Genomic DNA, 21,636 nt, shown 5'->3' on the forward strand with positions numbered 1-21,636 from the left:
TATATGCATTTGAATGTCGAACAAATGTTTTTGTTAAAACAGTCCTGCCAATTGGGTTTGACTTGCCAGCGGTTTTAATGAACTTTTTTTTTTGTTTGTTCTTCACAGGCACAATATCAGTGATCTATCTCATTTTTCTGGTCACATATAAAGCCATTCAATTGGGCTTTCACCTGGAGTTTCACTGGTTTGATTCATCAATGTTTTTTGTTCCAGGTAAACTTATTTACCAAAGCATGCATCTTCTTGAGTGTAAAATTATGCACATTTTAATGCTGTATGTTTTTATATAAAAAAGTAAAGTTTAATAAATTATTATTATTATTTTTAAATCATGTCAAATGACAATGCAGTTAATTCTACAGAGTGTAAAGTTTTATACCATTTACACCTGCTATTGAGAGTCATTTTTCAGAATATCTGACTTCAGCATTGTTTTTCACATAAACAAGAATGTTCACTTAGAATTGTTTCTTAAATATAAAAAAAATTATGCTTTAGAAGAGTCAAAAACTTACATACAGCAGCTTTTAAACCGAGGCGAAAAAAGCCTCCTACTCAATGTTCCATTTCAGCTGAAAGTACATCAACATGCTGAAATAAGTCTGAGCAACTTCAGGCTCACATGGAGTTTAAGCTGTGTACCATGGATTTGTTCATTCAGTGCTTCCACAAAAGTGATGTGGACGAAATAAGAGGATCTCTTTGAAATCAGTGACTCCCAATGAAAAACAAGTGGTCACATGAGACGTGTTTTAATGCTTGGAAATACCAGCTGAAAACAAGACCAAAGGTTTCAACTCTCACCTCTTTTGCAGCATGTAATTTCTGGACAATTTGTTCACATTAACCCTCTGAGGTCTGAGGGTGTTTTAGGGGCCTGGAGAAGTCCTGACATTTTTATATATATATTTATTTTTTTTATATAGACATTTATTTTATATATATTTTTGAATTGCTTATAGGGCTGGGCGATAATTCGATAACGATAATTATCACAATATATATTTTTTTAATAGAACGATTATGACAGTTCAAAAATGTTCGATAATGTTTATGCACTATGCGTAATAATGCTCAGGCATTTTGCAGCTTGCCTATCCAGATGCTGGACGCTGTTCAAGTTTACAGCCATACAGTGTTAGTTGCACTTGGAGGGGTAAGAAAAAAATAAGGTAAAAAGGTCACCGTCACAGACCTGTCAGTGACCAGTAACATCACTAAACTTCGGTAGCCTGAAGCTACTTAATTTTGTGTAATCTGACACAAAACAGAGCAACATGCACTGCAAACTGCGCAGACGACTTGTGTCATCATAGCAGGCAACCCCACAAACCTCTTCCATCAGTTAAAACAGCATCACCCTTATGAAGATGCTGATAAAATTACAGACCCAAACAAGTGTTGGTAGACCAGCGCAACTACCCAGCAGAGTCTCATGTCATCATTTTTGAAAGCCGTGCCTAATGGGAAAACCCCCTCAAAAGACAGACGAAAGATATGACAGACAACACGATCTCAATGAACACTTGATGCTTGCTGTAAACTACAGGCTGCAATATTTAAGGGCATTTGTTACGACAATGATAGGATCTTTTGTTGTCAAGCTTATGTTTCCTTTTTAATATTAAGATATTTTTCTTTGAAATGTATAAACAAAAGAAGTTGGCGTTTCTGTGTGGAGTTTGCATGTTCTCCCTGCGTTCGCGTGGGTTTCCTCCGGGTGCTCCGGTTTCCCCCACAGTCCAAAGACATGCGGTACAGGTGAATTGGGTAGGCTAAATTGTCCGTAGTGTATGACTGTGTGTGTGGATGTTTCCCAGAGATGGGTTGCGGCTGGAAGGGCATCCGCTGCGTAAAAACTTGCTGGATAAGTTGGCGGTTCATTCAACTGTGGCGACCCTGGGTTAAAAAAGGGACAAAGCCGACAAGAAAATGAATGAATGAATGTAACTTCTGATGCATTTCTGTTGGTCAGCTATCTACAACATAAACAAGAAGGACGAATAACATCTGAGGTGAAGCGCTTTAAAACAAGTCTGCCATAGTTTATGCTTGAGCGCCAAAACAATCCATTAATCTGTTTTCACGGTTTTGATTAAATTCATTAACGAAGAGCGGTTTGAGCAGCATGAGCTGGACAGTCTTTACAAACTATTCGCAGCACTGATAGTATTCTTAGGTTACCGCAGAAGAATAAACTCGGTCTGAAGGATGAGAGAACTCAGAAACTCGTTGAGTGAAAGGTGAGTCTCAATGCATTTCTCGCTGTGATGCGCGATTCATAAAATGAGAGTCTGCTAAGGTCTGTGAGATAAAATTGGTTAACACCCATGGATACAATGGAGATCTGCTTATAACAGGGTTTTTTTTATGCGTCCCGCAATATGTGATGTCAAGAGTGTGACTCCATAAGTAAGGTGAACTGCACACACTTGATTATGTAAAGCAAGGACGCGGCTCACATCGCAAAGCATAGCTAAACCTTTAAATATCCATGCTAAATCAGTCATCGATAAGGTCTATCGATTAAAGGGTTATTGACAATTATTAGATCAAGTAATCATTAACATTCCTAAATAAAACATATTAAAAGATATTTTACCCTAAATTAACCATACTCCCCATTAAAAGGAGAGATCATCCCAAACTGAAAATTCTGTCACTATTAACTCACCGTTTACTTCTTCCAAACCTGTTTTATTTTATTTTCTCTGATTTATTTCTGTCTTGGTTGTTGAAACCTTCAATAGTAAATGCTGAAATAAGATTCTTCTTTTGTTTATTATTTTATTATTTATATTGTCAGACAGCTAAAACATTTCACTAAATGTCTTAAATCAGCTGCAAAAGGCGATAGGCATGCTGAAAATTTGATAAAATTGATAGATATAAATATTTGTCATTTATCATAATAATTATTGATATCAACTGATATGAAAAAATTATATAAATTAAAAATATATAATTTTTTTTTGCTACATCGCAGTCCTAATTGAAAAAAAAGAGCACATGTCACTCCGCTACTCATCCGTTTGCACTGGCTGCCAGTTGCTGCTCGCATCAAATTCAAAGCTCTGATGTTTGCTTACAAAGCGACTTCTGGCTTCGCTCCTTAACTGCTCTCACTTCTTCAGATTTATGTGCCCTCAAGAAACTTGCATTCTGTGAATGAACGTCGCCTCGTGGTCCCATCCCAAAGAGGGAAGAAATCACTTTCCCGAACTCGCGCATTCAATCAAACAAATAAGTACCTTAAGTCTAATACTGCGGTAAAGTACGGAACCCCGGAAGGGACGTAGTGGAGGAGAAAAAAATTGGCTGGGTGAAAAAATAAATAAATGGGTGGGAGGAAAATGTATATTTCTAAGTTTTTGCGTTCCCTCGCAAAGATGTTTTGCGTTCCGTCGCAAAATTTTGCATTATCTAGCAAAGATGTTTTGCGTTCCCTCGCAAAGATGTTTTGCGTTCTCTCACAAAACTGTTTCTCCACAAACGCTTCCTGTTTACTTCACTCATGTAAACCCTCCCGTTTTTGCCATAATTCTCAGATATTTTACCATTCTACCCCACTTTCTTTACGTTAAATCTGTGTGTCGATCGCCGCCTTTCACTTTGCAACCTCTGAACCAGCGAATGCATGTATAAGCGCTGACTGATAGATGCGCTCTGTACAATAAACTCACTTGTTAACAGAAGTGTCCCTTTAAATGGCGCGTACAGACGCTGATCTGGGATCAGTTTATTGTATGGAGCGCGTTTGTCAGTCAGCGCTTATACATGCATTCACTGGTTCAGAGGTAGCATATGAAAGGCGACGATCGACGCACAGTAATGTAAAGAAAGTGGGGTAGAATGGTAAAATACAGGAGAATTTCGGCAAAAACGGGAGGGTTAGCGTGAGAAGTGAACAGGAAGTGTTTGTGGTGAAACAGTTTTGAGGGAACACAAAACATATTTGCGAGAGAACGCAAAACTTTGCGAGGGAACGCAAAACTTTGCGAGAGAACGCAACAACTTAGAAATGTATATTTTCCTCCCACCCATTTTTTCTTTCACCCATTATTTTTTTTCCACCCTGCCAATTTTTTTTTTCTCCTCCACTACGTCCCTTCCGGGGTTCCGTAGGAAAGAGCTCAAACTGGGCTACAATAAAATGTTGGCAACTTATGGGTGGTTAGTAAAAAAAAAAAAGTCACTGAGATAACTTAATAAATAAACAAAGAATATTTGTTCACAAGAGTTTCATGAGCTGGATCTTGTAGCCACAAGTGTTTTTGCTTTAGATTAATCTTGCTTACTTGCTTACAGAAAACTATTGGCTTAAATTTTCTAAGACCCTGAAAGATGCTCTATGGCTGTATGTGAGGAGGTGTAAACTATTAGTGCTATTGCAGAGATTCACATTTTTTTTTTTTTTTTTTTTTTTGTAATTCAGTTTTTTTATTTCCGAAAGTGAGAATATACAGTTTTTACAATCAGATAACAAAATACTTTTAACAGATATAACCCCATATATATTCCCCACCCCCCCACCCCATTATACGCACATCAGGAAACACAGAATAACTATAGTTTAGACCAAGCTGTTAGATAGTTTCCATTAAGTTGTCATCCGTAGCATCAGATGAGGGTTAAGTGTCCAAGATTTCTTTGACGTTGCATATGTAGATTTTCCATGCCGTAAGAATGTCCACTTTGGCATTGTTGAGCCGTGCTGATGACAGTTCCAGATACAGTATTTCCAATAATGAATGTAACCAGTGCTTAACTAAGAGATCATGAGGAGGTTTCCACCTTTGTACCAACATTTTCTTTGTAGCAGTTGAAGCAGCCAACCAAAATTTACGGACCTTTGCATTTAAGGGAAATTGAGAGTTATCATTCAATAGTAACAGTATAGGGTCTTTTGGGAAACAAATTTTTGTAACTTTAAATAAAATGTCCAGCACTGAATCCCAAAGTTTTTGTACCTCCGGACATTCCCACATCATATGTAAAAAGGTATCTGGACGCTGTGGTTCACAGAACTTACAATATGGATCTGGAGATAAACCTATGATATGTCGTATACGTGTGGTTAAATATGCCCTGTGGATAGTTTTAAAATGAATAAACTGGTGATTAGGGTTTGTGGAAGCGTGGAATGTATTATGCCATACAGTTTCCCAATCGATAGTTGTATTGGGTCGAGACATATCAGATAGCCATAGTCTTTCTTTTGAGAAACTATGTGCATTAATATTAGAAAGACAGCAGTAGAGATAGGAAACAGTTCCTTTTCTTGGAGCATTATATATCCATTTCACAATCGGGTGGGTATGAAGATCCTTACCCCATGGTGTCTTATGAGCCTTTAGTGCTGCCCTTATTTTAAAATATATAAAAAGAGTGTTGGGAGATATATTAAATTTGTTAACCAGCTCTTGAAAATCTAAAATTGATTTTTCTCCATTTATGTCTTTTAGTGTTAGAATACCTTTATTGGCCCATGATGGTTGATTAAAAGGTTGTTTACCAGAAAGTAAGTTCACATTGTGCCACAGAGGAGAATGATTATGCCAGGTGGTTCTGGAAGGAAAATAAGTTTCTACCTTTTTAAAAATTTGGAGGGTATAGGATAAAATAGGTCTGCAGAGATTCACATCTGACAATGAATAAAGGGCTGATAACAGTTGTAGCTGCCCTGATGCGAGTCAAGTGAAAGTGTGAATAAGCACATGCTATTGTTTGACATCTAATGCGTGGTCATCTTTGTGTCTCTGTCTTGCTTTAGAGTTCCGAACACTGTTTCCTCAGCTGAGTGGAGTTCTCACGTTGGCATTTTTTATTCATAACTGCATCATCACCCTCATGAAGAACAACAAACATCAAGAGAACAACGTGAGTGTTGCCATCAGTGCGTTATTCTCTTATTCTTCTTCTTAGCTATGTCTTTAGTTCACTATTCCAAAAATTATAGACTGGGTGCATAAAAAAACAACTAAGACTTCTTCTATAGAGATGCTGAAACAGCTCGAGTTGCTAAAAGGAAACATCTTTTATAAAGGAAAAAATGGAGATGAGTCATTGTGGTCAAGTTGTCAGGAAGAACAGAAAAAGCCTGCTGTCAGCAAAACTATGGCTGTTTTTCTTATGTCCTCCCCCTCTCTTATGTGTAGTTTATCACTGAGCTAACATTTTCACTAAATCTTTTAAGAATTCCCTGGTCCTGTTTCTCCCAGAAGTTTATTTACAGCAGGTTATTTTATTATTTATTTCATTTGCATTGTGTTGCTGTTAGTGTTGGGGGTGACGCATTACAATCACTCGAGTTACATAATATCACTTATTAAGTAACGAGTAAAGTAATGCATTACTTTTTAAAATGAAGTACTATTATCTGAGTTATTTTTTTATAAAATGTAATGCGAGTTACTTTTTAGTTTAGTTAATTCACCTTTCAGGAACAGACACAAAAGGAGGATGGCAGAGCCTTCCGTTTCTGCGACGGAAATATTCCCTTTATTTTAAACACATGGAAGAAAAAGAAAAGAGGATTATCTGAAAGGACAGTGATTTCACTTTTAATGAGACAAAAAGTACAGAAGTAGCAAACACATTGCTTTAAACTCATTAATCTGTATATACCGTAGGACTGGGCTGATAAGCGATGTTATATGGAATCGCGATATAATATCATGTCTATAACAATGGCTAAAATAGAGTAAAAAGTCCAGAGCTTATCAATGACCGCAGAAATGTGCAACAGTGGAATTCTAAAAGGGTGTTAATATTAGAGATGTACTGAATTTTCAGCCACCCAAAATTTATCGGCCAAAAATATGTTATGCCATTTAATGCCCTCTAGTTTTTTGTGGCTTCAGTCATTGTAGGGATGCTCTTTTTAAATCTGGAAGCATTGACATGTGATATTGAAATATAAATATACAGTTGAAGTCAGAATTAATAGCCCCCCTTTGAATATTTTTTTTCTTTTTTAAATATTTCCCAAAAGACCTGCCTAGTTAACCTAATAAACCTAGTTAAGCCTTAAAATGTAACTTTAAGCTGTATAGAAGTGTCTTGAAAAATATCTAGTCAAATATTATTTACTGTCATCATGGCAAAGATAAAATAAATCAGTTATTAGAAATATAGTTTTAATACCTCATTTCTTATAACTGATTTATTTTATCTTTGCCATGATGACAGTAAATAATATTTGACGATGTTTTTCAAGACACTTCTATACAGCTTAAAGCAGGGGTGTTTACATTCGGTCCTGGAGGGCCGGTGTCCTGGAGAGTTTAGCTCCAACCCTAATCAAACACACCTGAACAAGCTAATCAGGCTCTTACTAGGTATACTAGAAACTTCCAGGCAGGTGTGTTTAAGCAAGTTGGAGCTAAAGTCAGCAGGACACATGGCCCTCCAGGACCGACTTTGGACACCCCTGGCTTAAAGTGACATTTAAAGGGTTAACTACGTTAATTAGGTTAACTAAGCAGGTTAGGGTAATTAGGCAAGTTATTGTATAACGATGGTTTGTTTTGTAGACTATCGAAAAAAAATTATAGCTTAAAGGGGCTAATAATTTTGTCCTTAAAATGGTGTTTAAAAAATTAATAACTGCTTTTATTCTAGCTAAAATAAAACAAACAAGACTTTCTCCACAAGAAAAAATATGATCAGACATACTGTGAAAATTCCCTTGCTCTATTAAACATCCTTTGGGAAATATTTAAAAAAGAAAAGAAAACTCCAAGTGAGGCTAATAATTCTGACTTTAAATGTATATATTATGGTGGGCATAGATATTTTTTTAAAATCTAGATTAATTTCACTGTAATCTTGGAATTAATTTAATTTAAAATGGCTCATTTGAATTCTGCCGAAGGCATTTAGAATATGTGTGCTACCCAAATAAATACTGAATAGAAGTCTTTGAGAACAGGTTTCTGCCAGGTGGTGGATAAAAGCAGGGGCTTATCTCATTCATTTTCTTTTTGGCTTAGTCCCTTTATTAATCTGGGGTCGCCACAGCGGAATGAACCGCCAACTTATCCAGCGTGTGTTTTAAGCAGCGGATGTCCTTCCAGCCGCAACCCAACCATGGGAAACATCCATACACACTCATTCACAGACATACACTATGGTCAATTTTAGCATACCCAATTCACCTGTACCGCATGTCTTTGGACTTGTGAGGGAAACCGGAGCAACCGGAGGAAACCCATGCGAACTCGGGGAGAACATGCAAACTCCACATAAAAATGCCAACTGACCCAGCAGAGGGTCAAACCAGCGACTTTTTTGCTATGAGGCGATTGTGCTACCCACTGCGCCACCGTGATGCCCTATTCATTTGTTGTTTGTTATTAATAAAATGCTTTTGCCAGGATAAAGCCGTTGTTGCTGACACAGCATTAAATAACAATATGTGATATGATGATGATAGCTTGTACAGTTATTGTTTTGAAATGAGATGTGTTACTTTTTTTTTCTTGTATGGCATTAAATGTGAACTGATGCTTTACTCACAGGTCCGGGATCTGTCACTGGCGTACCTGCTGGTGGGATTGACGTATCTCTATGTAGGAGTGCTGATCTTTGCTGCTTTCCCATCACCACCGTTGTCTAAAGAATGCATTGAACCAGTAAGACCGAGCACCTCCTGATATCACGCTTGTCCTGATATCATCTTTCATGTAGTAATTTAGCTGTTTGTGAGTGGAAAACCTCTGCAAAGTTTCAATATGCTTCACATGAAAAGATGATTGTCTCCTAAAAGACGGAACTGATTCTAGTCATCTGTAACTCAAATCGTTGTTTTTTATGAAACCAAATAGGATAAGAGCTCATGCTTAAATTGAGACAGTATAATCAAAGGCATTGTTATTGTTTGTATCACTTTGTTTACAAGTGCTGAGGAAGTTCAAGGCAGGTTTAGACTGAATTAAAAATTGGTAACACTTTAGTTTGTTACAATTCAAACCATTTACTTACGGCTTATTATGGTCCCTAATCCTACCCAATACCTAAACACAACCTCTATCTTACCACCTATTATTAAACAGCTAATTAGTAGTTTCTTGAGCTAAAAATCTTAGTTAGTGGTTAATTGTTAATGGAATTGGTTATGTAAAATGTGACCAAAAACCGGATCAAAACAAAAGACTTGAGAAGAGATTTGCAAGAAACTTGTCGGGTTGTGTTCCTAAATGTAGGATTAATGTCTAGAAATGCAACATCTGTAAGTGTGGTAACCTGTGGGGGAAAGAGTACTGAAAGTCATGCTCAAGTAAAAGTTCCATTACTTGCCCAAAATTGTAGTGCAAGTAGAGTTTAAGTATGTGTTGTAAAGATTACTCAAAGTATGAGTAAAAAGTAGCCCTTTTAAAAGTACTCAAGAGTAGTGAGTATTACGCTGTGAAAGGTTGATTCGTTTACATGCAGTTTGTGCAGGGATGTGTAAACGTTGTGCATTTAGTAATCTTCCTATGTTCATGCCTTCCTTCCTTCGTTTGTTCCTTTCTTCGTTCTACCCTTCCTTTGTTATTCCCTTTCCTTCTTCCTTCAGTTCTCTCCCTTCCTTCCTTTGTTCTTCCGTTTGTATTTTCCTTTGTTCATCCCTTCTTTCCTTCCTTCATTCTTCTGTTTGTTCCTTTTGTTCTACCCTTCCTCTCTTCCTTCCTTCTTTCCTTTGTTCTTCCCTTACTTCTTTCGCTCTTCACTCACCTCCTTCCTTTGTTCCTACCTTCCCTCCTTCCTTTGTTCCTACCTTCCTTCCTTCCGTTTGTCCCTTCCTTCATTCCTCCCTCCCCTCCTTCGTTCTTTCCTTTCTTCCTTCGTTTTTCCCTCCTTCCTTCGTACTTCCCTTTTTTTCTTATATCCGTTTCTTCCCTTCTTTCCTTCGTTCATCCCTTCCTTTTTTGTTCTGCCCTTCCTTCCTTCGTTCTTCCCTTTCCTACTTCTGTTACTTCTCTTACTTCCTTCATTGGTTCTTCCCTTTCTTACTACCGTTCTTTGCCTTCCTTCTTTCTTCCTTTGTTGTTCCCTTCCTTCCTTCCTTTTTCCGTTTGTTCCTTCCTTTGTTCTTCCCTTCCTTAATTCCGTTCATTTCTTTCTTTCCTTACTTTTGTTCAGTTCTTCCTTGAGTCCTTTCTCCATTCATTTGGTCCTTCCTTCATTAGTTCGGTCCTACCTTCCATTCCTTGTATGGCTCTTTCTTCATTTATTCCCATTTCGTTCCATTTAGTTATTGTTTAAGGCTGTTTGGTGATTTCAGTCATCATACAGTCGACATCCTTCACTTTCTCAGTGACATCCAGTCTATAAACAGTCATTGCGTGTATAGATTTTGGACATTTTTTTATGTGGTTAAAAAGGTTGAGGTTGTTCAGTATGATGGGATTTACTTTCTATGTGCACTTTGATTGGACAGGAATCGCAGGACTAATTTTTCTACTTTAGCCTATGCCCATAGACAAGAAATAATAAATGACTTAAGGTAGTTTTTCTCAGGAATTGTAATTTACTAAGTAGTTTTAAAAATGTGTACATTTACTTTCTCTTGAGTACATTTTTAGTGCAATATCAGTACTTTTACTCCACTACTTTCCTTCAAACTGCAGTCATTACTTCGAGTATTTGTAATTTGTTACTTTACACCTCTAATGGTAACCAATCATAAAAGAATGGAATAACAGGCAACAGACCACTGAATTATTAGGAAATAATCCACACCTTAGTGTATAGCATTATTTTGTTATAACTCAACGGCCTGTTGTGGATTATTCCTAATCAGGGTATGCTACATTTTCATTTTTTTAATTTAATTTTTTTAAGAAAAAGGTGCCTTTTAAAGGAGCTATTAAAACTGACGTTCTCTTGATCTTTTACAGAACTTTCTGGATAATTTTCCCAGCAGTGACATCCTGGTTTTTGTAGCGAGGACCTTCCTTCTGTTCCAGATGACCACAGTGTATCCTCTGCTCGGGTACCTGGTGCGTGTGCAGCTCATGGGGCAGATCTTTGGCAACCATTACCCTGGGTAAGTAATATTGTTGTAAAATAACTAACACCTTTGCAGACGTGTGATTTGATGCATTTTAAACACCCTTAGACCTCTGTAACCAAGTCACATGATTTCGGCTTACAAGCCGTCTGCGCTTCATACTGTTTTGAAACATTTAAAAATATCAGTGGTTTGATGTTGAGGAGTTCATCTCAACTTAACCTATAAACCCGTATTAAAGATGTGCTTGTAATGATCTCAAATGAGTTTGTGTAATGAGCATCCACTAAATAATGATATATTGACTGTTTTATGTTGATAATAGAATAGACTTGATAGAAATTGAAAGGTAGGATTTGCAGTTGTGTTAAGGGTGGGACACAGAAAGCTGAAGATTTGTTGGCCGATGAGCATCTATCATGCTGGTTAGTTTGGTGTGTTCCCTATGTTGCCTCTCAGTCTTACCTGACTCTGCATGTAGAATCAGCATCGGCTGTTGGTGAAAGAATGATGTGTAGCTGAACAGCCAATCAGGACAGAGTATTAGAACAAAAACTGAAGTGATGAAACTATTTCTTTTAAGTGACGAGGTATCATAAAGGAGTCGGCTGTAATTTCAGTGCATTTTTTAAAATACAGTGCATCTGGAAAGTATTCATAGCGCTTTACTTTTTCCATATTTGTTTATGTTACAGCCTTATTCCAAAATGGATTAAATTTATTTATTTCCTCAAAATTCTACACACAATACCCCATAATGACAATGTGACAAAAAGAGTTTTTGAAATTGTTGCAAATTTATTAAAAATAAAAAAACCTAAAAAAATTAGTAAATGTTTTAAGTTATATTGAAGTTTTGTGGATAAGTCTAGTTTGCATCTTTGGATGGGAACATACAGTAGCTACTGACGCTCAGCTGGTACTAAGAGAACATTTGTAGCAAAAGATCCAAAGAAAATCGGCACACTGCCACTTTAGCTTTTAAAAAATCTTTAATGTCGCAACGTTTCGACCGACATGGTCTTCATCAACACCTGAATATCTGAAGATCTAAATATCTACATTTCCAGGTAGTCAGCAGTTCTATAGAATAGTCCTGAACTTCTTTGTATCTGTCTTAGAGGTTTTTATGGATGGCTGTCTTCATGTTGGCTATAGTTGTGGAATCCTTCTCGTCACGTGTCATGCTCTGTACCAGGGGTCACCAACATGATGCCCGCGAGGATCACATGTGTTGCCCGCTGGCCTGTTCTAAAAATAGCTCACCATAGCGCCACTTACCAGTAAGCTTCATCTAATATAGAAGTAATCATTCAAAAATGTAAATATTTGCAGAGATATATAAAAATAAAGTGTTGCATATTGATACATTAATTACAGGGTATTTCCTACCCTGTTAAATCATTTGTTGATAACTTTTGAGAATCATTAACATGGTCAATGTCTTCACATGGATGAATATCATTAATTATTACCAAAAACATAGTGTAATTAAAAGTAAATTTAGCAAATTTGTTATTTGAGAAGTGTTTATCAAACTGGTAGCCCTCCACATTAATCGGTACCCAAGAAGTAGTTTCATAAAGGTTGGTGACCCCTGCTCTGTACTATGTATTTATAAAGTAGAGATTGTGCTTTCAAATAAATCAATTCACAAGTTTCTACTCATGCGTTTCATGGCCCACTTAGAATGGGATCAGTGCCCAGAAAATAAACTTTTTGAAATTCAACCTGAAATAGGAAAAAAATCTAATTTATTTTTTAAGTCAAGACACGATGAGATTGTGTATAGAAGATGTCGCATTGGACACACGAGACTCACACATGAACATTTACTCAAAGGAGAAGAACCACCAAAATGCCTTTATTGCAACAGAAACCAAACAGTTAAACACATTCTTGTGGAATGCCCCATTTTTAATGTTATCAGAAAACAATATTTATCTGGAGAGACTTTAAAGGAAATATTTTTAAACGTGAATCCATCTAAAGTTGTAGAATTTTTATCAAAAGGAAATCTTAAAAAACTGTTTTAGATTTTTATCTTATATATTATCATTATTATTATTATTTATATATTTTACCTTATGCATTATTTATCGCTGTTGATGACTTTTAATTGTTAGAATAATTTTACTTGATCTATTTTTTTTTGCCATGCCATAGCCATAGAAGCTGAAATGGCAATAAAATTAAAACTCTCTCTTCATGGCCCACTTATGATTGTGATTGATATCTTTACGTGCAACTTCCTTTAAAAATGGGCATGTTACGTGTTAAGCACAGCCTCACAAAATGATTACAGGATCCCATGGAAATCATTTGTCAGATTGATTTGCATGTTGATAAACGTGCTTGTAAATCTTTTGTGATAATTCATTTTCCTGCGGTTTAGTCCCTTCGTTGATCAGGGTTCTCCACAGCAGAATGAACCACCAACTTATACAGAATATGTTTTACACAGCAGAACCCAGTACTGGGAAACATCCACACACTCTCGTTTACTCATACACTACGGCCAGTTTAGTTTATTCAATTCACCTATAGCGCATGTCTTTGATCTGTGGGGGAAAGTGGTGGTTGTAACCCACCCACGCGAAAACGGGGAGAACAACTGGTGATCATTACAATGTATATTTACAAAGATCTTAAAGGTTTGCCTTTGTAGAATGTCATTATTAATGCTTTTGTTTTCTCATGTTTAGTTTCCTCCATGTGTTTGTTCTGAACGTCTTCGTTGTCGGCGCTGGAGTTCTGATGGCCAGGTTTTACCCCAACATTGGCTCCATCATCAGGTAAGAGCGCTGATAAATGTCAGGGGGCTCTAATTTTGACACAAAATAACTAGTAAGTGCCTTGGAAACACTGTTTTACTAACATCGTAAATCACAACTCCATTTCCTCAAAATTGAATAATGGTGTTTATATATGTTGATCATTTTGATCTCCATTGTATAGTATGAATGATTCAGACATACTGTATCTGTTATGCCACTGTCATGACTTGCAGTATGGTGTCAGATTACTTCAAAATGATGAGGAGGTTGTAGATTTTCCTGTTACTTTCACCAACTGTTTTTTAATACTATTCAATTCAGATACTACTGTTCAAATAGTGTTTTTCATCTAAAACAAATAGTCATATTCAGACTTTATGCTGTATTGTACTGTTGTAACACAGTAAAACCGTCAACGTGAACAAGGGATGTTTTTATACTTTATAATAGATATCGCGATTTCGATTTGATTTGCAATTTAATCATATAGTCAGGCTTCAGCTCAATAATCTGTATCGTAGCTTCTTACTGCTAAACTGCAGTGAGTGTTAGTTAAAGGAACTGAAAAGATAGTAACCTACCTAAACATTTATTCAAATTTATTTTAACATTTTCAGAAATGAAACGCTCATTTTTCACCTTTTTGTAAACAAAGTTGAACTCAAATTAGAGAGATAGTTTGCTTATTATAAAAACACAAAATTATAATGATAAAAATACAGGACACAAACATGGCTGAAACAACTCTGAAATTGGACTTTGCTGTTTGCTTACTACTAGATTGAGTGCCAGTGGCATTACTTTTAGTTGACGTTTTAGTCTCATATAGCCACCTGTGGTGCTTTTTTAGGTGCTGGTTGTTGTATTTCCTTGTGGTGTGGCAACAATTCGTACATTTTACTTGCTGTTCTGTCTCTGTGACTTTAAAACCAAAATATTCCCAAATTATCGATGTTCTCTTTTTCTCTGATTATTAATATTCTATTAATGCTATTAATAAAGCAGCAGAATTCTGATTGGGCATAACGAAAGTGTGCTCACTTAGTTGGAAGCATTAAAGAAACTAGGGGAAATGAGAGGGTAATATAAACATAAAAGTGAATAGGTCATTAAATACAAAGCAATAAGCGCAAATTCTAGGAGTTTAAACATCGCTCTTTAGGATAATACTGTTTGAATATGCTTGAAAGGACAACATGTATTTACATTTATAGATATAAAACTTTCCAATATATATTAGTGTAAAACCTAAAACATGGTGTTTTGATTAAGTCTTAAACAATGATTAAGATAATTTTGGTTAATGAAAGCATTTAAAAAAAAGGCACTTTAATCCAGAAAGATTGAACAAAAGGACTTTCCTAAAATAAGTGAGCGACACTTTAAGTAGAAGTTTCCCAGATACATCAATGACACTTAAAATTTCTGCATAAACTGTTTGACTGGAAAAAATATATATAATCATAAAAATAATTTTATAATTATTTAATAAAATAGTTCTTTAACTTGATTTGTTAAGAAAGCTTTAGGGTGGCGGGATCAATGATGATTATTTTATTACAAGTCTGTAAGACTTATTTGAGTTAATATTCAGGTTTTTTCACTAAAATATATAATTTAGGTCATTTATGAAGCTGAATGCAGTAAATAGTCTGTATAAAAAGGCTGAAAATAAACCTGTGCAAACAATCGAGACTTTATAACCAAATTATTTAACAAAAGATAATTACTGCTGTAAAATATTTGTAGTCTTTTAATAAGCATGATGTGCATAAGATAGATGTGGTATGAAAAGTGAATTGTTTGTTTTAAAATTTGTGAATCAGAAGTTGTCCAATAATAAACGCAAAACACACGTGGTTGTTGTCATGTGGTGAACTCGGCCAATCGTGTAATTTCGGTGTCGTCATCGCAGCTTCAGCAGTCGCTCTTCAGACGCTGCACCGGCTGAATCGGAGCGCTGTCGTGGTACTTTGATGCCACATGTGACAGTCACATGGCATCATCGCAGCATCAATCCGGACAAAGATTCTAACCGGCATGCACTGCTTTAAGACAGATTTAGATCGATCTGCATGAAGTCGAACGCACCTAATGTATTGCTCGTAGTAAACATGCACCCTAATCTGACATGACTCGAACCAAGTTGTTTTTATAGTTTTTGGCACACTAAAATGTTTTTAAAGCTTCACATGGAATATTTTTGGTTCCTTTTCTGATCTTTAAACATCTTCGGACCCTTGCGGTCTACTGATTATGAGGGAGATATTTGAGTTTTAAATATCTAAAGACCTGAAAGAACATGAGGTTGTGTAATTAATAACTGAATTTTCATCAAAAGACTTGATGCTGTGTTCAACTCTGCTCTCAGGTATTCTGGGGCTTTATGCGGCTTGGCTCTGGTGTTTGTTCTTCCCTCTCTGATCCACATGGTCTCGCTGAAGCGCAGAGGTGAGTTACGCTGGACCTCCACCCTCTTCCACGGCTTCCTCATCCTGCTGGGTGTGGCCAATCTGCTGGGACAGTTCTTCATGTAACGCTGTGCCTGATGATAGCGGAGGAACTCTGTGTGGAGAGCTGAAACGGTTGCTTTTCACAGGAACGATGACTTAGTACTGGAACTTAATGATCACATCCCCATGGGTTTGAAAAGGCACCAAGCAGCTTAGACATTTTACAAGGGTTTAATTAAAGTTCTGCATTATTATATTGCTTTTAACAGCTCTTATTAAAGTGACACTTCAGCCGAAATATTTGATTTACTCATCGTTAAGTGGTTCCAAACTTTTACAAATTTCTTTCTTTTGATGAACGACAAACAAGATATTCTGAAGGAAACCAGCAGCCATCGATAGTAGGAACAAAAAATATACCATGGAGGCTTTTCACCCAACATCTCCCATAGAAGAAAGAAAGTTAAACAAGTTTGGAACAAGTAAACGATGACAGAATTTTCATTTTTGGATGGAATATCACTTTAAGCTACAGACAAGCTCTTCCGACAGCATTTAATCCTTCTGTTTAACTCAAATTGTATTTGTTTTCTTATCAATCGCATGAATCATCATCGTATGTGAAGCTATGCATTCTCACTCTAACATTAATGTGGAGTGAAGACACTCGTTACAGAGGAGCAGATTGTTTTCGTTACCAGAACTGTACTGAATGCCAGTCGATTCTGTTTGTCGCCTCAAAAGACAAAAACTTCGGTAACACTTTATAATAATTACAGTCTATAAATCATTAGCAAATAGTGAACTCATTATCTGTTAAGCATAAACTCTACATTAATAAGTGTTAGTAAGCAGTTTATAACTGCAGCCACAAATGCTCTATTCTTGACTTATAAGCACCTATATAATGTGTTTAATGATTGTATTTTCATAATTTAGTAATGAAAAATAAATAATTACCAGAGTAAGTATTGAATTATTTACAAACTGTTTGTATTTAAGAGTAGTTGAGAGTTTTCAGGACCCTTCAGAATGAGTTAGTAAATGATTAACAAACTATTGAAATCAACATTTATATGTCTTATTATTCAGGCATATACTAATTGTTAACTAATATGTTAGTAAATGCTTTATTAACTCAACTTCATGCAGTTTTGTGACCTAATCTAAAATGAGGACTATTCATGCTTTATAAATGCCTATTAAAGGCTCAGTATCAAATAAATGATAATCTGTGCAATCTTTCTAAAAAGTAAAATTACTGTAAAGTTTAAACTTTGCAAAATAACAGGAGAGTCAAAATATGACATCCAACTGGATAAAACAACAACAATATAATAATTTAACATTATAATAAGATGTAATGTTTAAACTCTACAGTGATTCTATTTTAGATAAGGTTGCAAAGATTTATTTTTCATTTGAAGTGGTTTCATTTGTGTATCTTGAAATGAAGAGAAATGAATAATGTATTTTTTTTCCTGTTTAGAATTTAACTGAGCCTTTATTTGTCATTTATAAGGGATTTATAAAGCATGAATAGTCCTCACTTTAGATTAGGTCACAAAACTGCATGAAGTTGAGTTAATAAAGCATTTATTAACATATATAGTAACCATTAATATATGCCTGAATAATAAGACGTATAAATGTTGATTTCATTAGTTTATTAATTATTTAATAACTTATTCTGAATGATCCTAAAAACCCTCAACTACTCTTAAATACAAACAGTTTGTAAATAATTCGATATTTAATTTTGTAATGAAAAATAAATCATTAACAGAGTATGAAAATACAATTATTAAACACATTATATAGGTGCTTATAAGTCAAGAATAGAGCATTTGTAGCTGCAGTTATAAACTGCTTACTAACACTTATTAATGTAGAGTTAATGCTTAACAGATCATGAGTTCACTATTTGCTAATGCTTAATAAATGATTTATAGTGTGTGGTTATTATAAAGTGTTACCAAAACTTCTCAATAGAAACTGTAGATCAGGTGGTCTTAAACTCCTGGAAGGCCACAGCTCTGCAGATTTGAGCTTCAACCACCTGCTTAATAGTCTCTAGTAGTCTTAAACACCGCTCATCCAACTAGGTGTTCGATTAGGGTTGGAGCAAAACTGTGCAGAGCTGCGGCCCTCCAGGAATTGAGTTTGAGACCACTGCTGTATATGTTGCGTCTTCCAGACTTGGTCCTCCATAGGGTAAAATGTGTTGAAATTAAATCTGGATTCATAAAGGGAAACAAATGTATTTAAACATTGTAACAAGAGAAATGCTCTTGATGATACTGTAGTTTTCATGTCGTTCTCCAGCTGAATCTGAGTGTACTGATGCATTTTATGAGTTCATGTCACTTTATGAAATATGTGCACATCCAAAAGGGAAGCTTTAATTTGCACACTTTGTCACTTTTATGCAGTTGTCTATATATGTTTGAGTTTAATTTAAATAATTACAATTATTGGTATAAAGTAAAGCCAGACGGATTACTTGGGAATAGTTCAACCATACAAAATGTTCAATACAGTAGTTAACAGTGCGTTTTAATGGTTTCCTTCATTATGTTTTTTAGCTCCCTCAAAAAGTGCTAATGCTTGTTTACACAGGAAATAAATGTTCATATTACACCCAAAAAGCTATACCAAAAGAGATTTTCATGAAAATGAACACTCTTTGAATTGCTTGTTAACCTAAAATCATGATTCTTCAGCTACTGACCTGCTGGTAGAGCGTAATTATTCATGTATATACCAATATATACATTTCTGAAATGAAAAATTGTTATATTATAAATTAGTTTTATGTTCAAAAGATATTGTCTGAGTTTTATCGGTTCAATTACACAAAGAAATAAGCTCTTTTTTTTTGCAATGGTTAAAAATGCTTCTGATTTCATTCAGTGTTAGAATGGGGTGTTTATGAAATGTTTTGATGCACATCAACAGAATCATAATTGCCTTCACAGATGCTGATCAGCAGTTATTCCTTTGTGTGTGTGTGTGTGTGTGTATTGGCAGTGCAGCTCACAGTGTAGAAGTCCAGAAGTGTGTTTGTGGAGTAGATCAGGTAAAGAGGTCAGCGTAGTCTGCTGTGGATGATCTCTGGCCACACGCCTGCAGCAGAAACTCCTCTCCTTCAGATGAGCTCAGCGGCTCCACCTAGTGTCAGGAAATATGCAGTTAGACATGGGTTAAGATTTGCCATGAAACAGAAGGTTTTGATCCACTTGAAAACGATCCTGAAATGATACAGCACTTATTCATTGTTGCTCTTATACGTAGTTGTGTAAATTGCTTCCTTGTCCTCATTTGTAAGTCACTTTGGATAAAAGTATCTGCTAAATGACAATGTAAATGTAAGTACATGTCGGGTGTTGCGGTAACTGAACGGATCATTGGAAGATAGATGTTGCTTAGAAAAAAAAAAATTTTTTGAAAATATTCTGATTGAACCACAGAAGGGGCACCTTTCTTTTGTGTCTTTCTTGCCGTCTATAGAGGATGAGAGACAATTTATCACCAAAAATATCTTCGTTTTGTTTGGACTTTCAGCAGTGAAAATTAAACCACACTGAACTGAACTGAACTTAAACTCTGAAAACTGGACTGACACAGTTTTAGTTTATTATAATCTTCCATGATAGCTGCTTTGACATAATCTACCTTGTAAAAGTGCTATAGAAATAAAGGTGAATTGAAATAGAATTTTCATCCTGAAGACAAACTTTGAGGGTTTGGAATGAGGCATGAGTTATTTAAAGGTCACGAAACACAATTTTTAAGATGTTGACAGTCATATCCATGTCCCACGCTGCTAAAAACACTATTAGGACACATACAGTTGAAGTCAGAATTATTAGCCCCCCTGAATTATTAGACCACTTGTTTATTTTTTCCTCAATTTCTGTTTAACAGAGGAAAGATTTTTTTTCAACACATTTCTAAACATAAATGTTTTGATAACTCATCTCTAATAACTGATTTATTTTCTCTTTACCATGATGACATGGTACAAGATATTTTACAAAACACTTCTATACAGGTTAAAGTGACATTTAAAGGCTTACCTAGGTTAATCAAGGTAACTAGGCAGGTTAGTGTAATTAGGCAAGTTATTGTATAATGATAGGTTGTTCTGTAGACTATCGAGAAAAAATATAGCTTAAAGGGGCTAATAATTTTGTCCCTAAAATGGTGATTAAAAAATGTAAAACTGCTGTTGTTCTAGCTGAAATAAAACAAATACAACTTTTTCCAGAAGAAAAAAATATTATCAGACGTACTGTGAAAATTTCCTTGCTCTGTCAAACACCATTTGGAAAATATTTAAAAAAGAACAAAAAAATTTGAAGGGGGCTAATAATTCTGACTTCAACTGTATATTCAGCTAACAAGTGAAAACTGATTGTTTTTGCGTTGTTTAGGGTAAATTCCTTCTTCTGGTTTAAAAAGACAATTAAGCATGAGATCCTTGTGTAAATTCCAGCGTGGGGATTGGTGTATAAATGTTCATTACTAACCTTTCTATGACCATGCTTTAATTATAACTGCAGATCAAAAGTGTGAAATAGCCGACTGTAACATCCGCAATAACATAAAATAAATAAATAAATGCAACATTTATGAACACATACAGACCCTCAGAGTCACTGATATATTACACACAGCACACATTTAGTCCATATTTGGGTGCAAAAACAACAATATTGCCAACAGTAGGTGCAAACCTCTCATCTGCAGTTGTGTAATGTAACTAATCACAAGTACTTAAATTACAATAATGGAGTAGTTTTTCTCCGGAATTGTAATTTAGTAAGTAGTTTTAAAAAATGTGTACATTTAATTTCCCTTGAGTAAATTTTTTTTGTACAGTATTAATACTTTTACTCCCCTACTTTCCTTCAACCTGCAGTTACTACTTTATTTTTTCTTGTCTACGGGGATAATAAAAATAAGTCCTGTGGGTTCTGTCAATTCAAATTGCAAATAGAAGGCAAATCGCATCATAATGAACTACCTTAAAAGGGTCACGAAACACCAAAACACATTTTTTGAGCTGTTGACAGTCGTATATGTGTCCCACACTGCTAAAAACACTATTAGGACACCTATATTTCACTAAAAAGTGTAAATTGGTTGTTTTTGCGTTATTTCAAGTAAATTCGTACTTCCGGTTTGAAAAGAATTTTTGAAGCTGCGTCACGGTCATGAGATAATAGCGTTGTATTCCAGCGTGCAGACTGGACGTCTGTGCCAGAGTATGTGTTATTACGTCTTACAGTGTGTTGCATTAATGCATGAGTAAATCTTGGTTCAAACCAATCAGCGCGCTCTATTGTGCAGCTTCATTAATATTCATTACTGTCACAGTGTTTAGACGACAGAGACGCCACGT

At 35.6% G+C, this 21,636-nt stretch overlaps 2 protein-coding genes across 5 annotated transcripts in view; one reads left to right on the top strand and one right to left on the bottom strand.

Annotated features, from left to right (window-relative positions):
* Positions 1-18,877, top strand: part of slc38a9 (solute carrier family 38 member 9) — a 39,523-nt gene extending 20,646 nt beyond the window's left edge. Inside the window, exons 10-15 of one of the 2 annotated variants that reach the window (XM_073914074.1) lie at positions 109-216; positions 5,777-5,883; positions 8,526-8,639; positions 10,887-11,035; positions 13,705-13,794; positions 16,148-18,877. In XM_073914074.1, the coding sequence (XP_073770175.1) occupies positions 109-216; positions 5,777-5,883; positions 8,526-8,639; positions 10,887-11,035; positions 13,705-13,794; positions 16,148-16,313 (734 nt within the window). In that variant the 3' untranslated portion in view covers positions 16,314-18,877. The remainder of the gene's footprint in view (positions 1-108; positions 217-5,776; positions 5,884-8,525; positions 8,640-10,886; positions 11,036-13,704; positions 13,795-16,147) is intronic. The other variant, NM_001079999.1, reaches the window with a different exon arrangement.
* Positions 18,878-19,141: 264 nt separating this feature from the next.
* The window catches only part of sh2d4a (SH2 domain containing 4A), a 31,802-nt gene continuing 29,307 nt past the window's right edge, over positions 19,142-21,636 (bottom strand). For all 3 annotated transcript variants that reach the window (XR_012386119.1, XM_073914420.1, XM_005156459.6), the window contains exon 10: positions 19,142-19,400. Coding sequence is in view for 2 of the 3 variants with exons in the window: in XM_073914420.1 (XP_073770521.1) it covers positions 19,305-19,400 (96 nt within the window). In the remaining variant the exon portion in view is untranslated. The remainder of the gene's footprint in view (positions 19,401-21,636) is intronic.

Source organism: Danio rerio, chromosome 10 (genome assembly GCF_049306965.1).
Source record: "Danio rerio strain Tuebingen ecotype United States chromosome 10, GRCz12tu, whole genome shotgun sequence".
Classification (NCBI taxonomy): Eukaryota; Metazoa; Chordata; class Actinopteri; order Cypriniformes; family Danionidae; genus Danio; species Danio rerio.